General features: G+C 39.2%; 3 protein-coding genes across 3 annotated transcripts in view; 1 reads left to right on the top strand and 2 right to left on the bottom strand.

Annotated features, from left to right (window-relative positions):
* Positions 1 to 4,064, bottom strand: part of LOC127622483 (inositol-tetrakisphosphate 1-kinase-like) — a 22,463-nt gene extending 18,399 nt beyond the window's left edge. Inside the window, exon 1 of the mRNA XM_052096584.1 lies at positions 3,939 to 4,064. Within this exon, the coding sequence (XP_051952544.1) occupies positions 3,939 to 4,064 (126 nt within the window). The remainder of the gene's footprint in view (positions 1 to 3,938) is intronic.
* Positions 1,149 to 21,159, top strand: part of LOC127622194 (serine/threonine-protein phosphatase 4 regulatory subunit 4-like) — an 83,418-nt gene continuing 63,407 nt past the window's right edge. Inside the window, exon 1 of the mRNA XM_052096198.1 lies at positions 1,149 to 1,218. The gene's annotated coding sequence lies outside the window, so the exon portion shown is untranslated. The remainder of the gene's footprint in view (positions 1,219 to 21,159) is intronic.
* On the bottom strand, positions 3,198 to 7,187 carry LOC127622482 (uncharacterized). Its single transcript, XM_052096583.1, has 10 exons — positions 6,880 to 7,187; positions 6,647 to 6,773; positions 6,105 to 6,310; positions 5,755 to 5,845; positions 5,415 to 5,477; positions 5,208 to 5,283; positions 4,881 to 5,132; positions 4,433 to 4,604; positions 4,200 to 4,317; positions 3,198 to 4,081 (listed from the first exon to the last, which is right to left on the bottom strand). Exons 1-10 carry the CDS (start codon positions 7,185 to 7,187, stop codon positions 4,064 to 4,066), a joined length of 1,431 nt encoding a protein of 476 aa, XP_051952543.1. The 3' UTR covers positions 3,198 to 4,063.

Raw genomic sequence — 21,159 nt, 5'->3', positions numbered from 1 at the left:
ATTTACACACTCTCAGGTTGTTCCCAAAAAAACTAATTACTTTCTGGTCTCACTTTATAGTAGGTGTTTTTAACTACTATGCACTAACATTAAAATACAAACAATACAATGTACTTATTGTGTAACAACATGTTGTTCTGCAAAATTCTCACAAGATTCACATTTGCTGCTAATGAAGTCTCGCGTAGCCAGACATATGACTACAGCAAAGGTCTGGGCTCTATAGCAGCTTCAATTGGCCAAGATCTACACATTTAGAAAGGAAAAGCCTTCAAACTAACATGTTAAAGGTGCAGTATGAACAATTCAGAAACCCTTGTTATTAATGACACTTGTGGCCATTAAGTGAACTGCAGCCAGCTACCTGTTGCTCCTGCACACACTCAATAGCCACATGAGCATCAACCAAAACAATGACATAATGTACAAATAGACTCAAAATGATTCACTGACATCATGCTGACAGATGAGGTATCATAATTAAAATTACACAGTTTTGATTGTTTTACTACAAACTTCTGCATATTATATTTGACTCTCCAGTGCTAGAACAGGGGTAAAACAAGGTGTGGATATAGGTCTGACTATGTGAGACTGTAGTTTGAAGTAATCACTTTTCTTTGCATGATACATTTACTGCATTTATACGATAGCCTATTTCGTCGTTAGCTAGCCAGCTTTATCAATAGGTATTAGCTAAATTTGGTGGGTGATGACAGTAGCTGTTTATAAAATAGATTATACATTATAAATATGTTGACACAATTCAGTATCGATTGATTCCATCACAACTGTCATTTTGATATATCGATGAACATTTTCTAACATTAATTTAATGTGTTATTGTAGTTTACCTTGCTGAATAATTGCAGATTAACATTGACATTAACCTGGCTTTTAGTATAAAGTGAAGATTGTTTAAATTATTTGAAAGTTATGAAGCAAGGTAGCTTACAATTTGTCAGCATTAGCAGACAAGATCAATTTAGCTAAAATTACACAGATCAATCCTTATGGCACTATATTTCACATACTTTGCAATTATATAAGCTTACCTGTCCAACAAGAAGAATGCCAATTCAGGATCGTTCTTGCCCATTTGTATTATAATCTATCGAAATCACCTTGTTTCCTCCATTTTTAGACTGCAGAAGAGATTGACAAGCTCACAGTGGATGAAGATTTGAATGACATAGAGCGAGCAGTCTACCTTCTCAGGTAAAAAAAACCCCCGTTTGTTTCAGTTTCTAAGCAAAAAACTATAAAATGATGTTGCATACTCCAGACATGTTTTGCATCATTAGTAAATTCACTGCACACCAGATTATCTGAATCTGTTTTGCTCAATGCTCATACTGTCTATTTGACATTTGGTTGGAAACTGTTTATTTGTCCCAGCATAACTGCTACTGTTCAAGCAAATGTGGATCCAGGTTAAACTGACCACAGAACAACGTCTCACTGCTGCCTGGCATAGAACATCCAGCTCAGTGGGTAAGGGCAGGCTGTGTCATCGCCGCTGTACTAGCCTTATGAATAATGTATCTCTTGAATGGCTTCTCATTGATATCTAGCAAAGTCCCTTTCAAGGAAAGTCAGTCCACTCGGTGGCAATCTTTGGAACACACCCAGGAAGCTATTTTCTATGTAAAAAGGTGGCATAAAAGTACAGCTCCTATGGACTTTAATGGGGAAGACTGGAATCTTCAAAAAGGTTGGCCAAGATTAAAGAACATATGTAAAAATCACAGTAAAATCTGACAACAAAAACATTGGGCTTTTTTTAGCTCATGTCATGCTTAAAGCCCATGGTGCAGGTTAAACACCACTGTCGATTAATGGGTAGATAAAGCAGTCAAGATATGTATATAAAGTTAGAAATGTCTCCAAAATGGTGTTAAAGTCCAGTTTTTGTAGTTTTTGGTTAGAAATGGTTATTTTTTACGTGATTCGGCGATGACGTCACATGAGGTAGACGCGGTGGAATGTAGCCTCAGCCGTTCTCAGCTACTTGAACTAATTCTAGCAGACTAGCACTGACTACTATGGCGTCTAACTGGGATGAGGAAGAGGTGGCAAGACCCACAGTTAACATTTATAATGGCCCACAGCCATACAATTTCGAACCGTTTAGACGTGAGAGGGCGAATGAGGAAATACCGAGAGCAGATGGCCGTCAAAGACAAATAAATGCATGGTCAGAGGAGAATGAATGGAGAGTTGGTGTAGTGTCCTGGTGAGTTGCTATCATTTAGAATCGCGGCAATGACCGCTGGAGCTAGTAGTCTATGAACAGCAGTGCATACAATAACTTTTATGCTTTATTTCTAAGCTTTTACCTCTTTCTCCGGTGAAAATGTTGTTCCGCCGTAGCCGACGCCGAGTAGGCGTCGTCAGTGTGATTATTGTTGATAGTGCCAACTAGTTTTCCTCGTGATTGATTGTCATTGACACCGTCAGGCTTACCGGGAGAGGGAGTGAGTGAGTAGTAAACGTCTGTGTCGCTGTGTTTGGCAGGTGTCTGTGTGGGCGGTGGGTGGAAACTGTGGTGGAGAGCTTGTGTTGTAGGGAGGTGAGCGCGTTTTGGTCGCTGGTCGAGGATCTCACCCCGCGGCCAGCAGATGTAACGTGCCTAACGCAGCATCCTGGATTTGAGGCATGCTGCCTGAATCCGTTTGTGCTACAAATAGCATATTCACACTTCAGACAGGATCATGGTCCCCTTCAAGCCAGCACGCACGAGTATGTTCATGGTTTATGTTTACTTTACCAATGTTTTTACACTGAGTCCTTTGAACAACAGCAATAGGTGACAGGAGATGTGTTGCATGTACAAACATGCATAAGAGACAGGCTTCAAATGACGTTTCCAACCTACTTACAGAGTTTAAAACTTAAGATTCTTTCCTACTTATTCCTAGGCAATACCGGTACACTGCGTACAGGCAGGCTATACGCTGGGCTTATGGAGTTTTAGGGAGGAGTATAAGGAAGCCTCTACCCTCTTGTGTGGTTTCAACCATCAGACAAAACTTCCAAAGTGGTGACCAAACCTATCAGGGCTTTCAATGGCCTCGTTTGGATGAGAATGAATAAAAATAATTGTTTATTCTCTTGTGATCGCCCAATTGCCCTTAAAATGTTATAAAGTACACAGAACACATGAATTTTAATAAGAAAAAACAGTTTATTGGCATTGCTTGTAAGGGTTACTAAACATTTACTGAACAAGGACAAGGATTACTGAACAAAGACACAGGTTGCAAGTAAACAAATCTATATAAAAAAAAGCCCACTGATGAAGGGCTAGACCTGAAACCTTTGCACATTGTTTCTTTTGCCTGCAAAAGTGTGGTCTTACCTGAGGGTCAACTGATGGTTCTCGCACTCACTCACACTCACTTATTCACACACAGTCACACACAGTCACAGACACTCACACACACTCACACACACTCACACACACTCACACTCTTTCATGAATGCATATGCAGTGATACATGCAAAAGCATATCAAGCTGACACACAGTGAACCCAGACAACACCGTACACAGAGGTTGACAAGGCACAGGTAAAATGCTTGGTAAATTATTTTGAATTACATAAAACAAATTTCATGCAAATAACAGACAGAGGAGCAGACATGCAGCATGCAGGACCCCTTGAATGGGGTACAGCGACAATTAATGCCACTTACAAAGACGAAAAAAAGTAATGATTTAGTGCAAAGTAAAACCAAAGCAACAACACACAAAACATGCAGAATACAGGAAACCACCACCAAATGAGATGACAGGGACAGAAGGAAAGAAGATAAATAACAACTAAAATAAATACTTACAACTAAATCATTGGACTTGTCTGTGGAAAAAAATAATAATAATAATGTGAATTTAGGTTCTCTTGTAGCGTGACTGCCGGGCTAGGAAGAGGCTGACGGCCTCCTCCTTAGGAACCTGTTCGAAGGATTTAGCGATGGGGGCGGGTGCATCGGAGGACAAACTAGCGCTAACCTCTCGAAGAGCTACAGGTGAATGGGTGTAGCTTTCCTGAAGGGCCTTCATCAATGATGTTGCATAACCTGCAGATATAATAATAATAATACTGAATAAAGATCATTGCCACTGATCACAGATGTCTCGTGAGCCATCTCAAAATATGATAGAACTGCATGACACTGCCTCTTTGATGGGACGCACCACATGGGCACCTTTTCTGAAGCGCGGATACCGCACGCAGTACTTCTCCGTCCCATCACTTTTCCGTGCTGTCTCGCGGTTGGCATTGTGATTGTAATGCAGTGCCGCTAAGAGAAGCCTACAAAATAACACATTTGAGATTTTTTTTTTACTACAATAGGCATGATAATAGGTACTATTATTACTATAAAAGGCATAATAATTGGATGTATTATTCCTTGGATAGCACTGACCTGCTATACATCCCAACGTATGAAAACCCTGTGTGCTTGGGTGCGAAGTGCAAGATGAGGGAGTGGTAAGCCTCAAGGGAGAATGTCTGATGCTGTGGAGACAGCTGTCGAACATCTTTCAGTAAGGCAGTCCTCGTGATTATGTTCTCCAACTTTACTGCTGCCAATGAGCCTGCAAAGACCAAGACAGGGAGGCAGACAGACACACAGATGGAAAACGTATAAATAGACAAGATAGATTCAGACAAAAATTATTTTTTTAATGGAAACACATGCAATGGTCCTGCATATGAATTATAGCAAACATAAACAGTAAACAGAATGTTATGAGATTGCCAGGGAGTGAAAAAATAATTTAATCATCATAGGTCACATGTCAAAGCACTCAGACAGCAAATACAACAAAACTGTAGAGCGTACATAATACCACATGCTGTGTGTACTGTACCTGGGTCCAGCCACTCTTTGTTGCGCTGATCCCCGTCTAGAGGGCCATGGACACAACTGGAGAAAGCAGGGGTGTCATGGTCATGGATGTCTTGGATGTGGTTGACTAAACTTTTCCATTTAGCCTCCATGACTGCTGGGTTGCCGTCTGGGGTTGAGGCTGCAGTCCAATAGAGGTGATTCACTATAGCAGGCCTCCACAGCTGTAGTTGGTCACACTCTTTTGAAGCTGCATCCAATGCCTTCCCCAGACCTGTTTTAGAACAAATGGTATTAATTGATATGCACTAACAAAAACTGCTTCAAGGTTCCAACAATGGATACATACTTTTGGCAATGTGCCACACATCAAAATAATGCCGTGTCCCTTCAGGGCTCAGCTCCTCTCTCACCCATTTGGCAACCTAAGGAGAAATAAACAAACTTTTGTGGATGATTGACCTGTGTGGCCCTCCGTGTATCAGCAAACCACAAACATCCAGCTTCAGTGCAATTCAGATGTTTACATTCTATACTGCATTTTTATTGTAAATACCTGGCGATGACGGTCCGTGATCAGCGTTGCTAAATGCAGGTCCTTTCCCTCAGCAGGCCAACACTGCGCTTGAGCCCTTCAAGCTCACACCATGAGCTGTTGGGGACCTCTGAGCTCTGCAACATGACATAACAGTGTAAGTGTAAAATGCTGGTGTTGTTGAAGGAGGCGTGAATGAACCGACGCATTGCTGGTCCAAGCATTACGATACACTGTACTCTAGTTAGGCAATACACAAAGCTCTAAGCATCGTTGTACTAGTGGAAAGATGTTATATTAATATACAATCAGTTTACTAAATTGCAGAGTTCATTTCTTTGTCTAATAACATCAGGTTTACCTGAACAAGCTGAACATCCACCACCTTGTTCACTCTGTCCTCGATCAGAGAGTAGGATTCATACTTCGCGCAGTGCCCAGGAGAATCTGACCTGGAATTAATTACAAATTTGAATTAGGTTTCAAGTTTTTAATAACCAAGGTCTGTAAAGACAATCTACCATGTCATCTGCAAATGCCAACTAAAGCCACCCTACATGATAACAAATAAAAAAATCAAAATGTGCAACTGGTCTATGAGCTCTCACACTGGTTTACCTGCAGTCACCAGCAAGAACTAGCCCGCCATCCATTGCCCGTAGGTCACTAAAATTCTTCAGCTTGATCGTTTTGCCAGGCCTGAACGATTACAGGGATGGTGTAGCGCGCTGATGGCGAAAGTAACTGCTCGCACTGATGCACTGCAGGCCAAACAGAGTCAACATTCTTAATGTCTGGGTGGCCAAACATCCAGTGAAATGAATGGCCCCGCTTAACAGGAGGTTGCAGGTCGGCATGTTCCTGTGGAGCATTGGCTGGTTTTGCCAGAAACGGTGGTAGCCACATGATGCACAGACCTAGATATGTAAAAAAAAAAAAAAAAGAAGAAGAAAAAAAAAAAAGTGTAATCAACAGTATATCAGGATTCAATATAGATTAGATAGATTATAGATTATAGATTATAGATTAGGTACTGTACATTACTGGTCAAAGGTTTCATGTTTTCAATGAAACACACATGACCAATACAGTATAACACTCAAATATGATGCCATCACAAACCAATAGACTAAAGCCAGCCTGGTACATACATTGTAAATGAAATTAACTGGCAAGACAGTCAGAGCTATCAGATTGTAATTAGATATTCTGATTTTCTAATCAGATGGCCTGCTGCGTAAACAAAACCGTACCTGCTTGATCTTAAGAAAAGTTCCTTCCTGCTGCACGATGCTACTATCTGACCTCTCACAACAGGCCGGACAGATGACAAAAAGGCCCATCAGCTCCTCTTGGCAAACAATGAATTTGTCAATGCCACTACAAGAACAAAAAAATTGTTGTTGGGGGGCATTCAAACTACCAAAGCTACAGTACACAAAAATGAGCATTCAAAATGGTCTATGTTGGTTTTAAACTATCTCACTTGTGATGGGGGTCACACGTGTAAGGTGGCTCCTCATCAAACAAGTCCTCCTCATGCATCGGCTCTTCGGGCACCCACGATAAGTCACTGATGACAGAGGCATTATCATCATCTTCATCTGTCTGTTCAGGCCTAGCAAGGGGAGTGGAAGTTTGTGTGCCGAATGATGTCTGTGTGCCCACGCAGTTCAAAGAACACTGTGTCCCAGCGTCAGAAGTGGAGGAGGGCAAGGGCTGATCCCCAGTATCGACACTCTCCACAGTGTCTACACTGTCCACAGTCTCCTGCTGTGAGGCATCTGTCAACATCTTGCGAAAACAAATATGAAAAAGGGTCAGCAAAATGCAAATGGGTGTAGTGGTGAAATAAGAGGTGGGTATACTATGAATACTTAGAACAGTGATTCGCAAGCACATTGGGTGTACAAGCACATTGCAGGTGTACATGGAAACATTTAATCATTTATTTTCAACTTGGAAGTACTGAGAATTATTTACTTATCATCTTTGAAATTCCAAGAAGATAAGTAAATATTCCCAGTCATTTCATAAGTCCATCAATAAAATGGGACGTGTGTGCTACAACTAACGTTAGTTTCCCAGTGGAAACAATAACCTATGGCACAGCCATAAAGCTTTCATGATGATATGGACTTTTACTTCAGGGCAATTTTGTTATTATTCTAATTTTTATTCGTGAATCACGAAATATGCTCTTCTAATGTCAGAGTGATCGTGCTTGTAAGTTAGTGGAGGCTGTGTCAAAGGGAACACGGTATACAAAATACACACAGAGCTAGCTAACACGCAGCTTGTAAACATTAACGTTAGCATGATGCTTACCATGGCAATTTCTCGCTATGCAGACGGTGTCTCTCGACCTCGGGACGGGGCAAGCAGAGAGGTTTGCGTTCACAGACGGCACGGCGGTAGGAAGTAATTTAGCACTCCTCTCACTCTTTAATCCAAGTGAGACCATTTTAGCATCCCCTGAGTGGTAATCCTCCTCTTTGAAATGCGCGCTGCATATTCTCGAGTAGGCGGTGACAGAGCTAGCTGAAAAATCTGCCCGCCTAATCTTCACAAACTGCCCCCAGCTTTGTCCTTGGGGAAGGAATGGACCCTATGTCCAGTTTTGCTGGAGTTCTTGCACCCGCCACAAACACAGTAATAAACCGTTTTGACTAACGTTATTTATGATCTACTCTTTATCTATCTCTAAGCTATCTGTTATGCTATGCTATCTCTCACTATCTATGCTATTCTGTCTATGCTATGCTATTCTATCTATCTATCTATCTATCTATCTATCTATCTATCTATCTATCTATCTATCTATCTATCTATCTATCTATCTATCTATCTATCTATCTATCTATCTATCTATCTACTTACTTATAAATCTGTCACTGTCACTCTTTCACTAGTTAGCTACTCCTCGTCTCACTCTCCCTCAATTGTAAGCATGGGCCATGGGCTTTCTTCTGTCGTCCAACAGTCAGCGAGTACCTCATGTGACGTCATGGAATGCATTGTGGGAGAAATAAGAATAATCGCTAAGCTGTAGCTAAAAGCTAACATATCACCTACTTTTCCATATTATATTTCTTTTTTGTAGTACCCTACAACATCAAATACAATGGATAACTGTTTAAATGTTTATTACCAACTAGAAAATTGCCAAAAAAAACAAAAAAAAAACCCTGCACCATGGGCTTTAAAAAACGCTATTTTTCAGGCTGGTTCAACTAAAGCACATGTGTGTTCTTAAGTTGATTGCGGTCTCTGTATCTAAAAGCTGATTGGCCCTTTTACTTGTAAGGCAGGACTTCCCTTTCTACAGCTGCTATATAGACTAGCTAACTACATGCTCATCTCAATGGACTTTTAGTCACAATTATTAAGTTTCATGTTTCTGTCACTCAGATGCAGGTTTAGCAGTGATACAATGTTATCTGATCATTAAAGTTGAAAGAATCTGGTTTTGATTACTGGAAAGATAAAACAAATACAAAATTGACAAGAAAAATGTTCGTTGTTGAATAGTCGTTTGATCTCAATTAACGTAACATGAAATCACAATAAACTATAACGATGACGCGTGAGAGCAGCAGTTCATGCCTGATGGAGGAAGAATTACACAGATCAGTCAAGATGCACTTTAAACTTTCACGGTTTATTTTATGTAGATCCCAAAGTTTACAGAATTATAAAAAAAGAACATTCAGAAGCATGTACTGTTGTGGAATAAGCGGAGGCAGAGCTCTTTAAAGGAAACATCCCGGCGTTACAAATGCAGTTATATTTAATGTGTTATAGCTTTATTAAAGTTCAAATAATACAGAAGCAGCTCATGTTAATAACTATAAACTCAGAAACTGGCATTTCTCTGTGTGGTTGGTACCTCTTCTGAGTTGCGCGAATGTCCCGATCTAAGGGGGAGAGATTGAAACTGCTCCCGGCTGAGAGAGACTCTGCCTCGGGGACACTCATCCTTTGAGTGCGGACGCTTCATGCAGCTAGATTAGAACTTATTTAATCATAATATCTATATATATGTCCATATGCATTTCTTATCGTGAAGAAAAATGGCAAAATGCAGCTTCATTAATAAGGGAGCACTTTGCACATTAGTTTGGAAATTGTTTTTTATTCATTCTATTGTATGCTTGTTTATTTAGGTTTTGTTTTATAGTACAAGGTAAACATTTAAATTAAAAGTTGCAAAAGTTGAAGAAAATCTTATATAAGTGTTGTTATAATTAAAAAAGAATATATTTAAATTAAAGTGTTGCTCAATGGCATATTTTTGTTCTTAGTTCTGCTGCTAATATTTTGTAGACTTTGTTAATAAAAGACTGTTGTTTAGTAACCTGTTTTTGTGTTTTGCTTTGGTACCAAAAATGGTATCGAGTACCGTGAAATTTCACTGGTATTGGTACCGACTGCTGACATTTTGGTACCATGACAACACTAATATGCACATTATGGTTTGTCATATTTTGTCTTTTGAAAAAAGTTAGACAAATTTCCAAACTGTTTAAAAAACACAGAACAAATGTTACATTAGAGGAGACTTTTGTAATGACTGTGTTTGTATTAATAGGGATGCTCTGATCGGTCGGCCACCGGTCAGTATCGGCCGATATCACATCCTATGACTCAATTGCTGATAGGTAATTTGGCCGATTGCATTAACCGATTGCTCATGCTGCAAAAGACGTGTGAGTCCTTTAAGACATCAGCAGCACTGTCATGGCATCACAGAGTGTGGGGAATACTGGCATAGTGTTGTAAGACAACAAATTTGATTCAACAGTTAAGAACGATGTAGTGGGAGAGGTATGGCGAATATGAAAAGTCTGTATACTGTACTGTTAAAGGAATAGTTCACCCAAAAATGAAAATTCTCTTATCATTTACTCATGCCATCCCAGATGTGTATGACTTTCTTTCTTCTGCAGAACACAAATTAAGGTTTTTAGAAGAAAATCTCAGCTCTTTAGGTCCATACAATGCAAGTGAATGGTTGACACAATTTTGATGCTCCAAAAAGCAAAGAAAGGCAGCATAAATGTAATCCCTAAGTCTCCAGTTTTTAATCAATTTCTTCAGAATTGATATAATATGTGTGGGTGAGAAACAGATCAATATTTATGCCAGAAATCCTTCTCCCTGCCCAGTAGGGGGTGTATGCATGAAGAATGTGAATCACCAAAAACACAAGTAGATGAATGTGAAAGTGGAGATTGACTGAGCAGGGAGGATAATTTATAGAGAATTTATTATTATTATTATTATTATTATTATTATTATAGTAAAAACTGTCTAAAATATAGATTTTTTTCTCATCTACGCCTTTAAAGTCTTATAAAAAAAAAAAGCCCTTTTAAAACTTTTAATCTGTTTTTGTCAGCAAAAACTAGGCTTGTATATTGGCAGTTATGACAGAGATCTTGATGAAATGTGAAATGATCGGTATCGGCCGATAAAATCCTGATCGGCGCATCCCTAGTTTTAGGTCATCAGTTTCTGTTATATCTAACTTTTTGCAATCTGCAGTTGTGCAACTGTTTGCCTTTATTATTAGCATTTTGAAGAGAACATAAACTAGTACATAAAGGCATCAGTCTAGTTGAAGCACAATTGTTTTTGACATATGAATTTATGGACTTAACCTAAATGACTTGCTATTTAACTTACTGTACCTGCTTGGTCAAAGTCCAACTAAGTTCTTGTTCGTAGTCCATGATGTGTCAACATAGTTTTCTTGGTTCAAGAACAACAGGGAAGCACTTTAATTTTTATATGGTTTAATGTAATATGCCTCCAGGGTTTCCCGCAGCACTTTGAAACTAAGGCGGCCGCCTAAGCAACACACGCCTGCCGCCTTAACTACGTCGTCAAAAAAATATATATGAGCGATATTCGCCGTGTTACTCTGTCCTGTTTTCTCCTTTTCCATCTTTAAATATGTGATAAGCCTTCGTGTTCGCTTCAGTCTTGTTATCAGCGCGTTCTTCCGCAGCGGCGCCGAGCGCGTGTGTGTGTGTGTGTGTTCATCTGAGCCTCATTGGTCTGTCACTGCTCATCAATGTCAGAATATTTGAGATGACCAATCAAATCAAAGTAGGCGGGCTTTATGTTCACAGCGCAAATTTTAGCAGAGCGACTCGACAGTAAAGGTGCGTACACACTGCCAGTGACTTTATCGCTGCAGGTCGCCAGTGGCTGGCGGTGAAGTCGCTAGTGGGTGTTCCCACTACTGTTTGCCTAGTAACGTTTATAAATGACATTCACGGATGTCATTCCATTGCTGTTGACAGCGAATCTCTTTTCTTGCCACTAAAAACAAACATTTTGGAGGGAAAAGACTAAATATAAATGGAATCAGTACATGAAATGCTTTATATCAAAGATGAATGAGAAACAAGGCGTGCTGTTTGCCATAGCGGCTGTTTATCTGCGGCGAAAATGCAAATGCCGGTCTGTCTGGGTCAATAAAATCCCCGCGATCTCAGATACAGTATTTTTTCTTAAAAATGTCCTTGTACGTGGGAAGAGACATATCATAGAGCACTGAAACATTTCTAACAGCAAGAATTAGCCTTCATCCATCTTTCCGTTACTGCAGGAGCTGAGAGAGAGAAGGATCACGTGAGCTCTCCCGTCTTCTCTCCTATTGGCTGTCGCTTCCGTTAGTCGCTCCAAAGTTGAACTTTTCTCAACTTTGTCGCGTCGCTGGACACGCCCACATCTAGCGCCAACGGTCGCGACAGCTCTTGTCGCCGGAAGTCGCTGTGCTCGCATTGAAAATGAATGGTATTGAGTCGCTGGCAGTGTACACACTGCCAGAGACTTTATCGCTGCAGGTCGCCAGTGGCTGGCGGTGAAGTCGCTAGTGGGTGTTCCCACTACTGGTTGCCTAGTAACGTTTATAAATGACATTCACGGATGTCATTCCATTGCTGTTGACAGCGAATCTCTTTTCTTGCCACTAAAAACAAACATTTTGGAGGGAAAAGACTAATATAAATGGAATCAGTACATAAAATGCTTTATATCAAAGATGAATGAGAAACAAGGCGTGCTGTTTGCCATAGCGGCTGTTTATCTGCGGCGAAAATGCAAATGCCGGTCTGTCTGGGTCCATAAAATCCCCGCGATCTCAGATACACCTTTCCACGCAGTATTTTTCTTAAAAATGTCCTTGTACGTGGGAAGAGACATATCATAGAGCACTGGAAAATTTCTAACAGCAAGAATTAGCCTTTCATCCATCTTTCCGTTACTGCAGGAGCTGAGAGAGAGAGAGAGAAGGATCACGTGAGCTCTCCCGTCTTCTCTGCTATTGGCTGTCCCTTCCGTTAGTCGCTCCAAAGTTAAACTTTTCTCAACTTTGTCGCGTCGCTGGACACGCCCACATCTAGCGCCAACGGTCGTGTGTACGCACCTTAAAGGAGCGTCTCGAAGCGCTTCAGTTTACGGTCGGTCAAGTGCGAGATAAGATGTAAGTTGCTAAACTAAACATTTGCTATTTGACTGTTTTTTTAGGTCATAAATGTTAAATGAATCACAAAAATAATCAGGCAAATTAATAAACTTTTGTCTATTTTCACCATTTTGAACTGAAAATAGACCACTATGTGACGTGACTGATGTAATGTAGCCTAATAATTAATTTACTGTCATTGTGAGGGGACAAGACACATTAACCAGGGTACCCGCAGGATCTTAAAAGCATTGAAAAATAATCTCAAATTAAGGCCTTAAAAGCCTTGGATTTGGTATACAAAGTCTTGGATTTCGTTACAAAGGTATTATATATTTTTTGCCTTTACTAGGATTAAGTTCATACCATAACAAAATTAACTGTTACTAATGCAGGCTAATTAAAAATTCAATCCCGCACTCCACGTCATAGCAGAAAGCGCGAAAGCGTGCGCACCGTTACTATGGTTACTAGGCAAGTGAATTGCAGAACAAGATAGTAGCCAAGCGTAGTTTGTCGTCTGAAGTGGGAACGTTTCAGTTTAATGCCAGAATTCAATAATTTAAACCCCAAATCAGAGCTTTTCTGTTAAAAGAACATGTTTTCTACCCGGTCTTTTCAATAGTATCTGGCAATCATGTGCGCGCGCTCGCTAACGCAAGAAGCGCGGATGATCTGAAAACACAGACGAGCTGGAGTTCAGCAATCTTCATTTGAGATTGTCAACTTAAATTGAAGAGTCATTCAGTCGACCTGTGTTCTGTCACGAGCCGCTTGCGCTGTTTGTGCGAACAAAATGCAGGCTGATATCCCAGCAGTGTTTTTAATGTTGATGCAATGTTTCCCGAATATCCACACGATTTCAAATGTGACATTAATTTTATACAACAGTTAAAAAACAAAACAAAAGGGTAACATTAAGTGATTTACTACATTTAAAACAGTATAGTCAAAGGCTTATTGCTCTATTTTGCGATGAAATCTATGGCTTTGAACGAATCGTGAGATTCAATGAATGACTCGATGACTCACACATAAAGACAATGAGTTACCGCCACCTACTGGCGATTTTAATATACTTTTATATAATATTTTTTATTATATAAAAGTATATTATTTATATATATTTATATTTATATAATACTTTTATTAATATTAAACGATTTTAACATTGCCTATTTATTGAACATTGTTTTATTTAAGGCATTATTTATTTTTTTAAAGGTATTACAAAGGTAAAAAATGAAATGGGAAAATTGATTAAAGGGAGCAAATATTGTCCCTTATTGGAAAAGGTGTGACTGCAGTCTAAGTGGAAGAGGGGTACGGCACTCAGAACCACGGAACTAAGGAAAAGGGATATGTAGAATTGCACAAGTGCTACTGCTAAAGAGTGCAATGTCAATAATTTCTCATAATCTTAATTGAATTGGCCTAGAGAGAATAATTATGACATTTTATAATAATGAATGTGTACATATTGATAATGAATATAATATAATTTGTAGCCTTCAGTAAATTAAAAAAAGCGAAAATGCGAAAAACCACCACCCACCACCTCCCACCACCTTAACTAACACATTTTCTGCGGGAAACCCTGGCCTCCATGGTATGCAGAGGTGAGAGTATATAGACATGGACCATATATTAAACCTCTTTATGTAATGGTATTTTGACCCAAAACTCCAACGCTTCCCTCTTTTGGAAGATCTCATTTGGAATCTCTGTGTTCCTCTTTAACCTATAAAACTCTGTAATGATCCTTGCCTGTGCTAATTAAGTTGCAGAGTCACTCCACACCGTGACTCCCTTGGGTAGCAAACTAGTTCTGAGAACAATTAAATTGCTCCTGTTTGCTGTCAGTTGGCACTTAAAAGCAGGCTGCCAGAGCATCCTAAGTGTGACTTAAAAGATAGTGTTTGTTAAGAAATTAATGAATGGTTCATAGAGGTGGGTGTTCCTGATGTGCTTGATTATGTGATGCCATCTCAGTGTGACTGCCATTTTTGGCATTTTGGACACTTTTTAAGATATAATTTTGTTTTATATAAGTCTATAACACATTTCAATGTTTATCTTACCTTAGAGTTTATCTTAAACATTGAAATGTGTAATGTCTCCACCACTAGCGCCACCGAATAGAATTGCAGAAAAGAACATTGTTCTCAAAACAGCTTTCTGAATATGCCACCTGTCTGCCACTTGTCGAACAGACAGATAGTGTTGCCCTCAACTCATGGCATTGGTCAAGTGAGTGTTGCTGCATAGGTCTAGATAGGGCACTCAAAACAAATGGGAATTTTCATAGTGCCACAGAGACTGTGTTTACAGCCTTCAAGTGCATTTACCTGGCTAACTTATATTTTTCTTCGCATATTAATCTGGGATAGGTATTTTAACATTGAAAAAGTTACACACTTGAGCTTTAAGCCATAAACAGTGTCAATTATTACCGAATAAAACTCTGCTTTTTGCATTTGAAAAACATCTTTTGTGGCTATGATGTATTTTATTCTGAATTGAAGAGCTCAAATATTACACTTCACTACTTTTATCAAGTAACTCAAAAGAATTTCCCATTTTCCAGGGTAACATGAGGCCTACAATGTTGTCATTTGTTTACATTTCAAATATTACTTACATTAATAGCATAAACAACTCAAAATGTTATGCAGCTTTATTTAGGTAGAATGCCCCTTTTTGTCCAAGAGGGGCAGGAAGGATGGACTTCACTTGGAAAAAGTCAGCAAGGATTGCAGTAAACATAACTCAAGAGATTTTATAACCCATATTTGATCTACTGAAGTAAAACTCACATGAAAATCATCTGCCATTTTGTTCTGTTGTTGTTTCATCACTTGCCTGTCTATAGCTTCAATAACACTGTAAAGGTGGCACCATGAAAAGTGGTATACTCAGACTGTTTAATGCTCCATTACCTTCCACAAATTTGCACAAAAATACACAATAAAAAATAACATTTATAATGACAAAAATAAATGAATAAATAAAACTTCTGTATTCAAATCACCAAATAAATTAATAAATTACAAATAAATTAAAGCAAATAATTTTTCCACATTATGGTCATAAAGTGAACATTATATTAGGCTGCACATGAAACATGTAATAGAATAATAATAACAACAATAACGAGAACCTATAGATTAATTTATGTGCATAGATTGATATAGTTTTTTTTTTTTTTTAAACAAATTTGTACTTATAAGCATATGGGAAGCATATTACAGACTGCTGAACATTGATACCAAACAGACATCAAGTTTTTTTGTGGACATGGTAAATTAAGTTGAGCCATGATCACTTGATGAGATTTATACTTGTAACTAAAACCCACATATACAAGCTTTTCAAAAATGAAACATAGTGTGTGATACCTGATGACTTCATGAAAGTATACCATGATTAATTTAAATTATAGCTTAATTTAGCTATAAATAATCTAGCTTGCACATAGAGCCATGATCATTTTCTGTGCATATCACAAATATTGGCATGAAAAGGACAATAAAGCAGTAATGTAGCTGCTCTATTCTGTACAATTCTGAAGTTGTAAAAAATATTTCTCAGCTCCGCTTGACAATATCCCCCATAGGGATGCACCGATACCACTTTTTCTCTTCCTATCCGATTCTGATATTGGAAATGTAGATTTTTGCATAATCAGTTTAGAATATCTTTACATTATTTTTTGGAACCAATTGGGTGTACTCTTTAATATGTAAAGAAACACAAACCTCTACACATTATTTCAATATAAATGTATAGCTTATTAAGAAACAATTTATTCTTAACTAGTATACTGGAAAATGTAGCAGAAAAATTTACAGTAATTACAGTATAAGTCATCAGTAGTAAAGAAGCCATTGACATTCTGAACTCTTCAGGAAGTCCTGTATGTGTCTGTTTGTAGGCAAGTTCACAGTAGTTTAATTGGCCTCTTTTTCAAATTTTGGTAAAAAGGGTTAGATAACCCTAACCTCCAGTGCCATTCTAAATGCATATTATAAGTGAACTGACCTATTGAGCATCTACATCTGAGATGTTGTTTGTGAGTAGCGCTCAAATATTGCGCACGGCGTGCAGGCTAAAAATAGCCACGAGTGTGTGTGTAAACAGATCAGGGCCATTCACTAATGCGCTGGAGCTGCGCATACTATATATTTACTTATTAAACACAGCCTTTTGTGATTTACAGAGCTATCGCATGTCTGCAAGTGGCTATGATTAAAATGCTTGAGTCATACAAACTACTTTAATTGTGTTTTTATGGTCCTTTTATTAAATTTTTTGAGCTTGACAGTAACGAACATTACTAACACACAGTATCAGATTTGGATCGGGCTCGTTGGACCGATACCTGATTCGTCTAAAAGCTTCAGTATCGGAGCCGATACCGATCCAGGTATCGGATCGGTTTATCCCTACATATTACTGGACAGTACTCAGTGTGTGCTAAAACTAGTGAATGCACCTAATCCTTTAAAACAGAAAATGAAACAAACTTGTGATTCACAAATTAATGAAAATTTGGGGTAGTTTTGTTGACTGCTCCTTTTAAGTTGGAGTTTGCCATTTATGTGCTGCAGTAGCATATTTTCTTTTGTTCATTTTGAAAACCAACTAAAGAATTATCTTGATTCATATTGGGGGAATTTTTACACCTGTAAAGGGGTTAATGGAAAGGAGGAGGCGAGAACCGGCTTGAGAATATAAATAATATTTTAATAAAAAAACTTAAACAAAAAGACAAACACATAAAGGTGTTGGCCAGCTGTCCGTAAATCTCTCTCTCTCTCTCTGTCACACTGCCATCTTGGGTTGGCCTTTATCCCTCTTGAGGGCTAATTAGCCTGATTAGGGGCCGGGTGTGTAGCATCACGACCCGGCCCCGCCCTCCGCCCTGCACATTCCTCCCTCATTCTCTCAGGCGACCAGGTTCCTCTGTCCCCCGGCAGATGGCCGCAGCTGCTCCATTGGGGTGGATGGTAGTGGCGAGGAATCTACTACGGAGCATCCCTCCTCCTTCCTGGATTTTGGCACCAGTGTAAAGGGGATTAAAGGTAAAAGAGGAGGCAAGAACCGGCTTGACAATATAAATAATAGTTTAATGAAGTACTAAACAAAAAGACAAACACACACACAGGTGTCGGACAGCTGTCCATAAATCTCTATCTTCGGTCGGCCTTTATCCCTCTCGATGGCTAATTAGCCTGATTAAGGGCTGGGTGTGTAGCATAACGGCCCTGCCCTCCACCCTGCAACAACACCCTAATGGAATTTTGCCTAAATTGCACACACCTTCCCTTTTCCAGACCCCCTAATATTCTAGACTAGAGTTTATTTTAAGTAATTTGGCTTAATTCACAAATATGCTACACTATACTTTAACAAAGATTATATGAGATTATAAGCCTCTGGAATTTGATATATGCTATGAGGTATTCTGTAGGTAAACACTCACTGCCTCTGATGAAGCAATTATCCTTGGCAAGCAGTGAAGGTTTAAGTGCTGCTGAGCAGCTTTAAAGGTACAGTGAGTTTAGATGAGGGTCAATAAGAGAGATTTATTCCATTTTGGCATGCTGATGTCAGGAGTAGCACTGCTCTTATAATTCATGCTGATGCTGCTTCAGGGTTTTAGGAGATGCTTTTTGTTGTTTGTGTTGGAACTTGTTTGTTTAAATGAGCCTTTTGGAGGATTGTGCACTATTTGTATATGGCAGGAAGCTTTTAACGGTGGTCTTGTGGAAGAATTTGGTTTGGATGTTGACCTGAGATCAATTAATAGACCCAATTCCTTTACAACCTTTTTCAGGCCAAGGACCCCTCAGGAGGAAAGAGACAGAACAATATTTATTATATTTATATTCGTACTATAGTAATATATTTACATATCTTATTATGATGCCCACAAAGCCATTAAAATAATCAATATTTATGTACAAATACTGGACATAACATTGCAATCTTAAAGATGTAATTCACCCAAAAATGAGAAAGAAATTATTCAGTTTTGGTTTAAGTTAACTTTATATTTTATTTTTATTCAATAACATATTTTCTTTGAATTGAAATGAAAGAGTTATTGGCAGACCCCTTACAGCACTTCCACAGATCCCCTATCGAGACCCTTGCTTTATGGTGGGGAGCACTATAAGTTTTACTACAAGGGTTTCACACTGGTAGCCTACTTTAGGATTACTGTAGTATAGGGCTTTAAGGCTTAAAGCTTACTACCATACCATTTGACTCATATTGTCATTAAGGTATATCTACTATAAAGTAGATGTCTGCATGGGCATGCATGAAACCCGAACCCAACCTGTACCCGAGACTCTGTGGCCCTACTCTACCTGGCCCGAACGATACCGTCAGATTATAAACCTGAACCCGAAATCGCTCACTATCTTTTAATTTCTTCTCCTAGCAAGTACTGTTGCAATAGGCTGGATTTTGTAAGCATATACAGTAGGTGACATTCGTAACAGTACTGAAACAGTAAACAGTAAGTTTTAAAAAGGCATGATAGCCCCTCAGTACACTAGAGCAGAAGGGAAAAAAACATTTACTTACCATTTATTTGGAAAAGTTCACTTGGTGCAAAACAATGTGGAATAAAATTAAACAATGCAACAGTACACTCAATGCAGCCTGAACTTGTTCAGAACTTTAAATCTTTGTGACAACTGCACAAAAACAATCTATTTGACCATTTGAAATTCTTTTTAACTTTGTTTTTTTTGACACAATGTTTAAACAATGCTGATCCTACGCAAGACGGTGAAGAAACAGCGAGACACAGTGTAACAGTCAAATACATTTGTACAGCATTTGTTTACATAGGAAAACAATGGGAAAACAGAATAGATGTACGCAAAAATAAGTTTGGTGTGAACAGCCCCTAAGTTGTCCGTTCACATGTGATTGAGAGTGCACGCACGAAACAAGTTCGGTAGACCTGTTTATTTTTTCATTAATTACAAACCCGAACTCCTACTTGAAAAACTCCCATCAGGCCCGGATCAGGTTGCAGACCTCTACTATAATGACATTGTCCTTGTTGGTCTTACACAATGATAAGTGGAATTATCAGTCTTTAAACAATTTTATCTTCAAGCACATCCTGGAGTGAAGCATGAGCACAATTTAAAAACATTTTTCACCTTGGATAGTTCACAGACAGCCTGTAACAGCCTGGCTCTTCACTTTCTTCCCAGCATCAGTGGCCCAGTTGGGGATCGAAGTATTAGAGTGGCTGCCAAATGAAAACTAATAACTGTTTAGGTTTCTTTACAGTCCTGCTGGCTCAACAATCAACTGCCAACAACATTTTTGCCACTGTATGTTGCCTTTCTCACTCTCCCAAAGGCACAATTAACTGAGCACAGCAGACCTCAGAAAGATGAGAAAACTCAGTTAGATGGGTTTGACATGAACAGTTAGATTTCTTTGTCATTTCACAATATTTATTTTTATTCATTGTTTCTGAACTAAACTAAAGACAAAATAGACATTTCTAAACATAATTTGTCTTGTAGTGTTACTTCCCATAGGCATGGAAACTCACAAATCTGATCTCCTTTATTACTCGGTTGTTTATCCTTGTCATGTCGTATCATCATATGTTTTGCTCTTGTTCTTTCCTTCTACTCTTATGCCATCTATTGGCTCTGTTTTGTTACTTCTCTCCTTTTCCCTCGCTCCCCAGCTGTCTCTCGTCTCCCCTTAATTCTTCGTCAATTTCCTTCCCACCTGATTCCGTTTTCCCTGCTGATTAGCGCTCTACTTCTTTCCCTGCTTTCTCTGCCTTCATTGTCTGAGTCTCACTTGAGAACGCTACACGCTGTTACTATCCACAGTCAGAATTGTCGCTGTCCAGTCCTGTCCTGTATTTGTTTCCGCTCCTCTGCACCCCTCTCTCCGTTAACAACCTGGATTTGTGTTCTATTCAGTTCGCCCCTCGCTGCTAGAGGTCTGGTAGTTTATGTTTACCTTTCGCTTCTCAAGGAGAAGACTTTGTGTTCTGTTGTGATCTAATTACGAACTTTCATTAAAGACCGCTTTTTGTTATATCGCTTTTGGGTCCTCACTTACCGCACATCAGAAGACTCAGACCAGAAATGGACCCAGCGATCCCGAGTCCTCTTCTGCCGGCTGTCAAGCTCCAAGGGGCAATGTTAGGCAGACACGAGGGGGAGTTATCTGCTGCCCGACATGCCATTGAGGCCCTGGCTGCTCAGGTCGCCGACCTCACCGGTCAACTCC

The sequence above is a fragment of the Xyrauchen texanus genome, chromosome 28, assembly GCF_025860055.1.
Source record: "Xyrauchen texanus isolate HMW12.3.18 chromosome 28, RBS_HiC_50CHRs, whole genome shotgun sequence".
Lineage (NCBI taxonomy): Eukaryota > Metazoa > Chordata > Actinopteri > Cypriniformes > Catostomidae > Xyrauchen > Xyrauchen texanus.
Note: the sequence above shows the minus strand (reverse complement) of the source record. Positions and strands in the feature narration are given on the sequence as shown.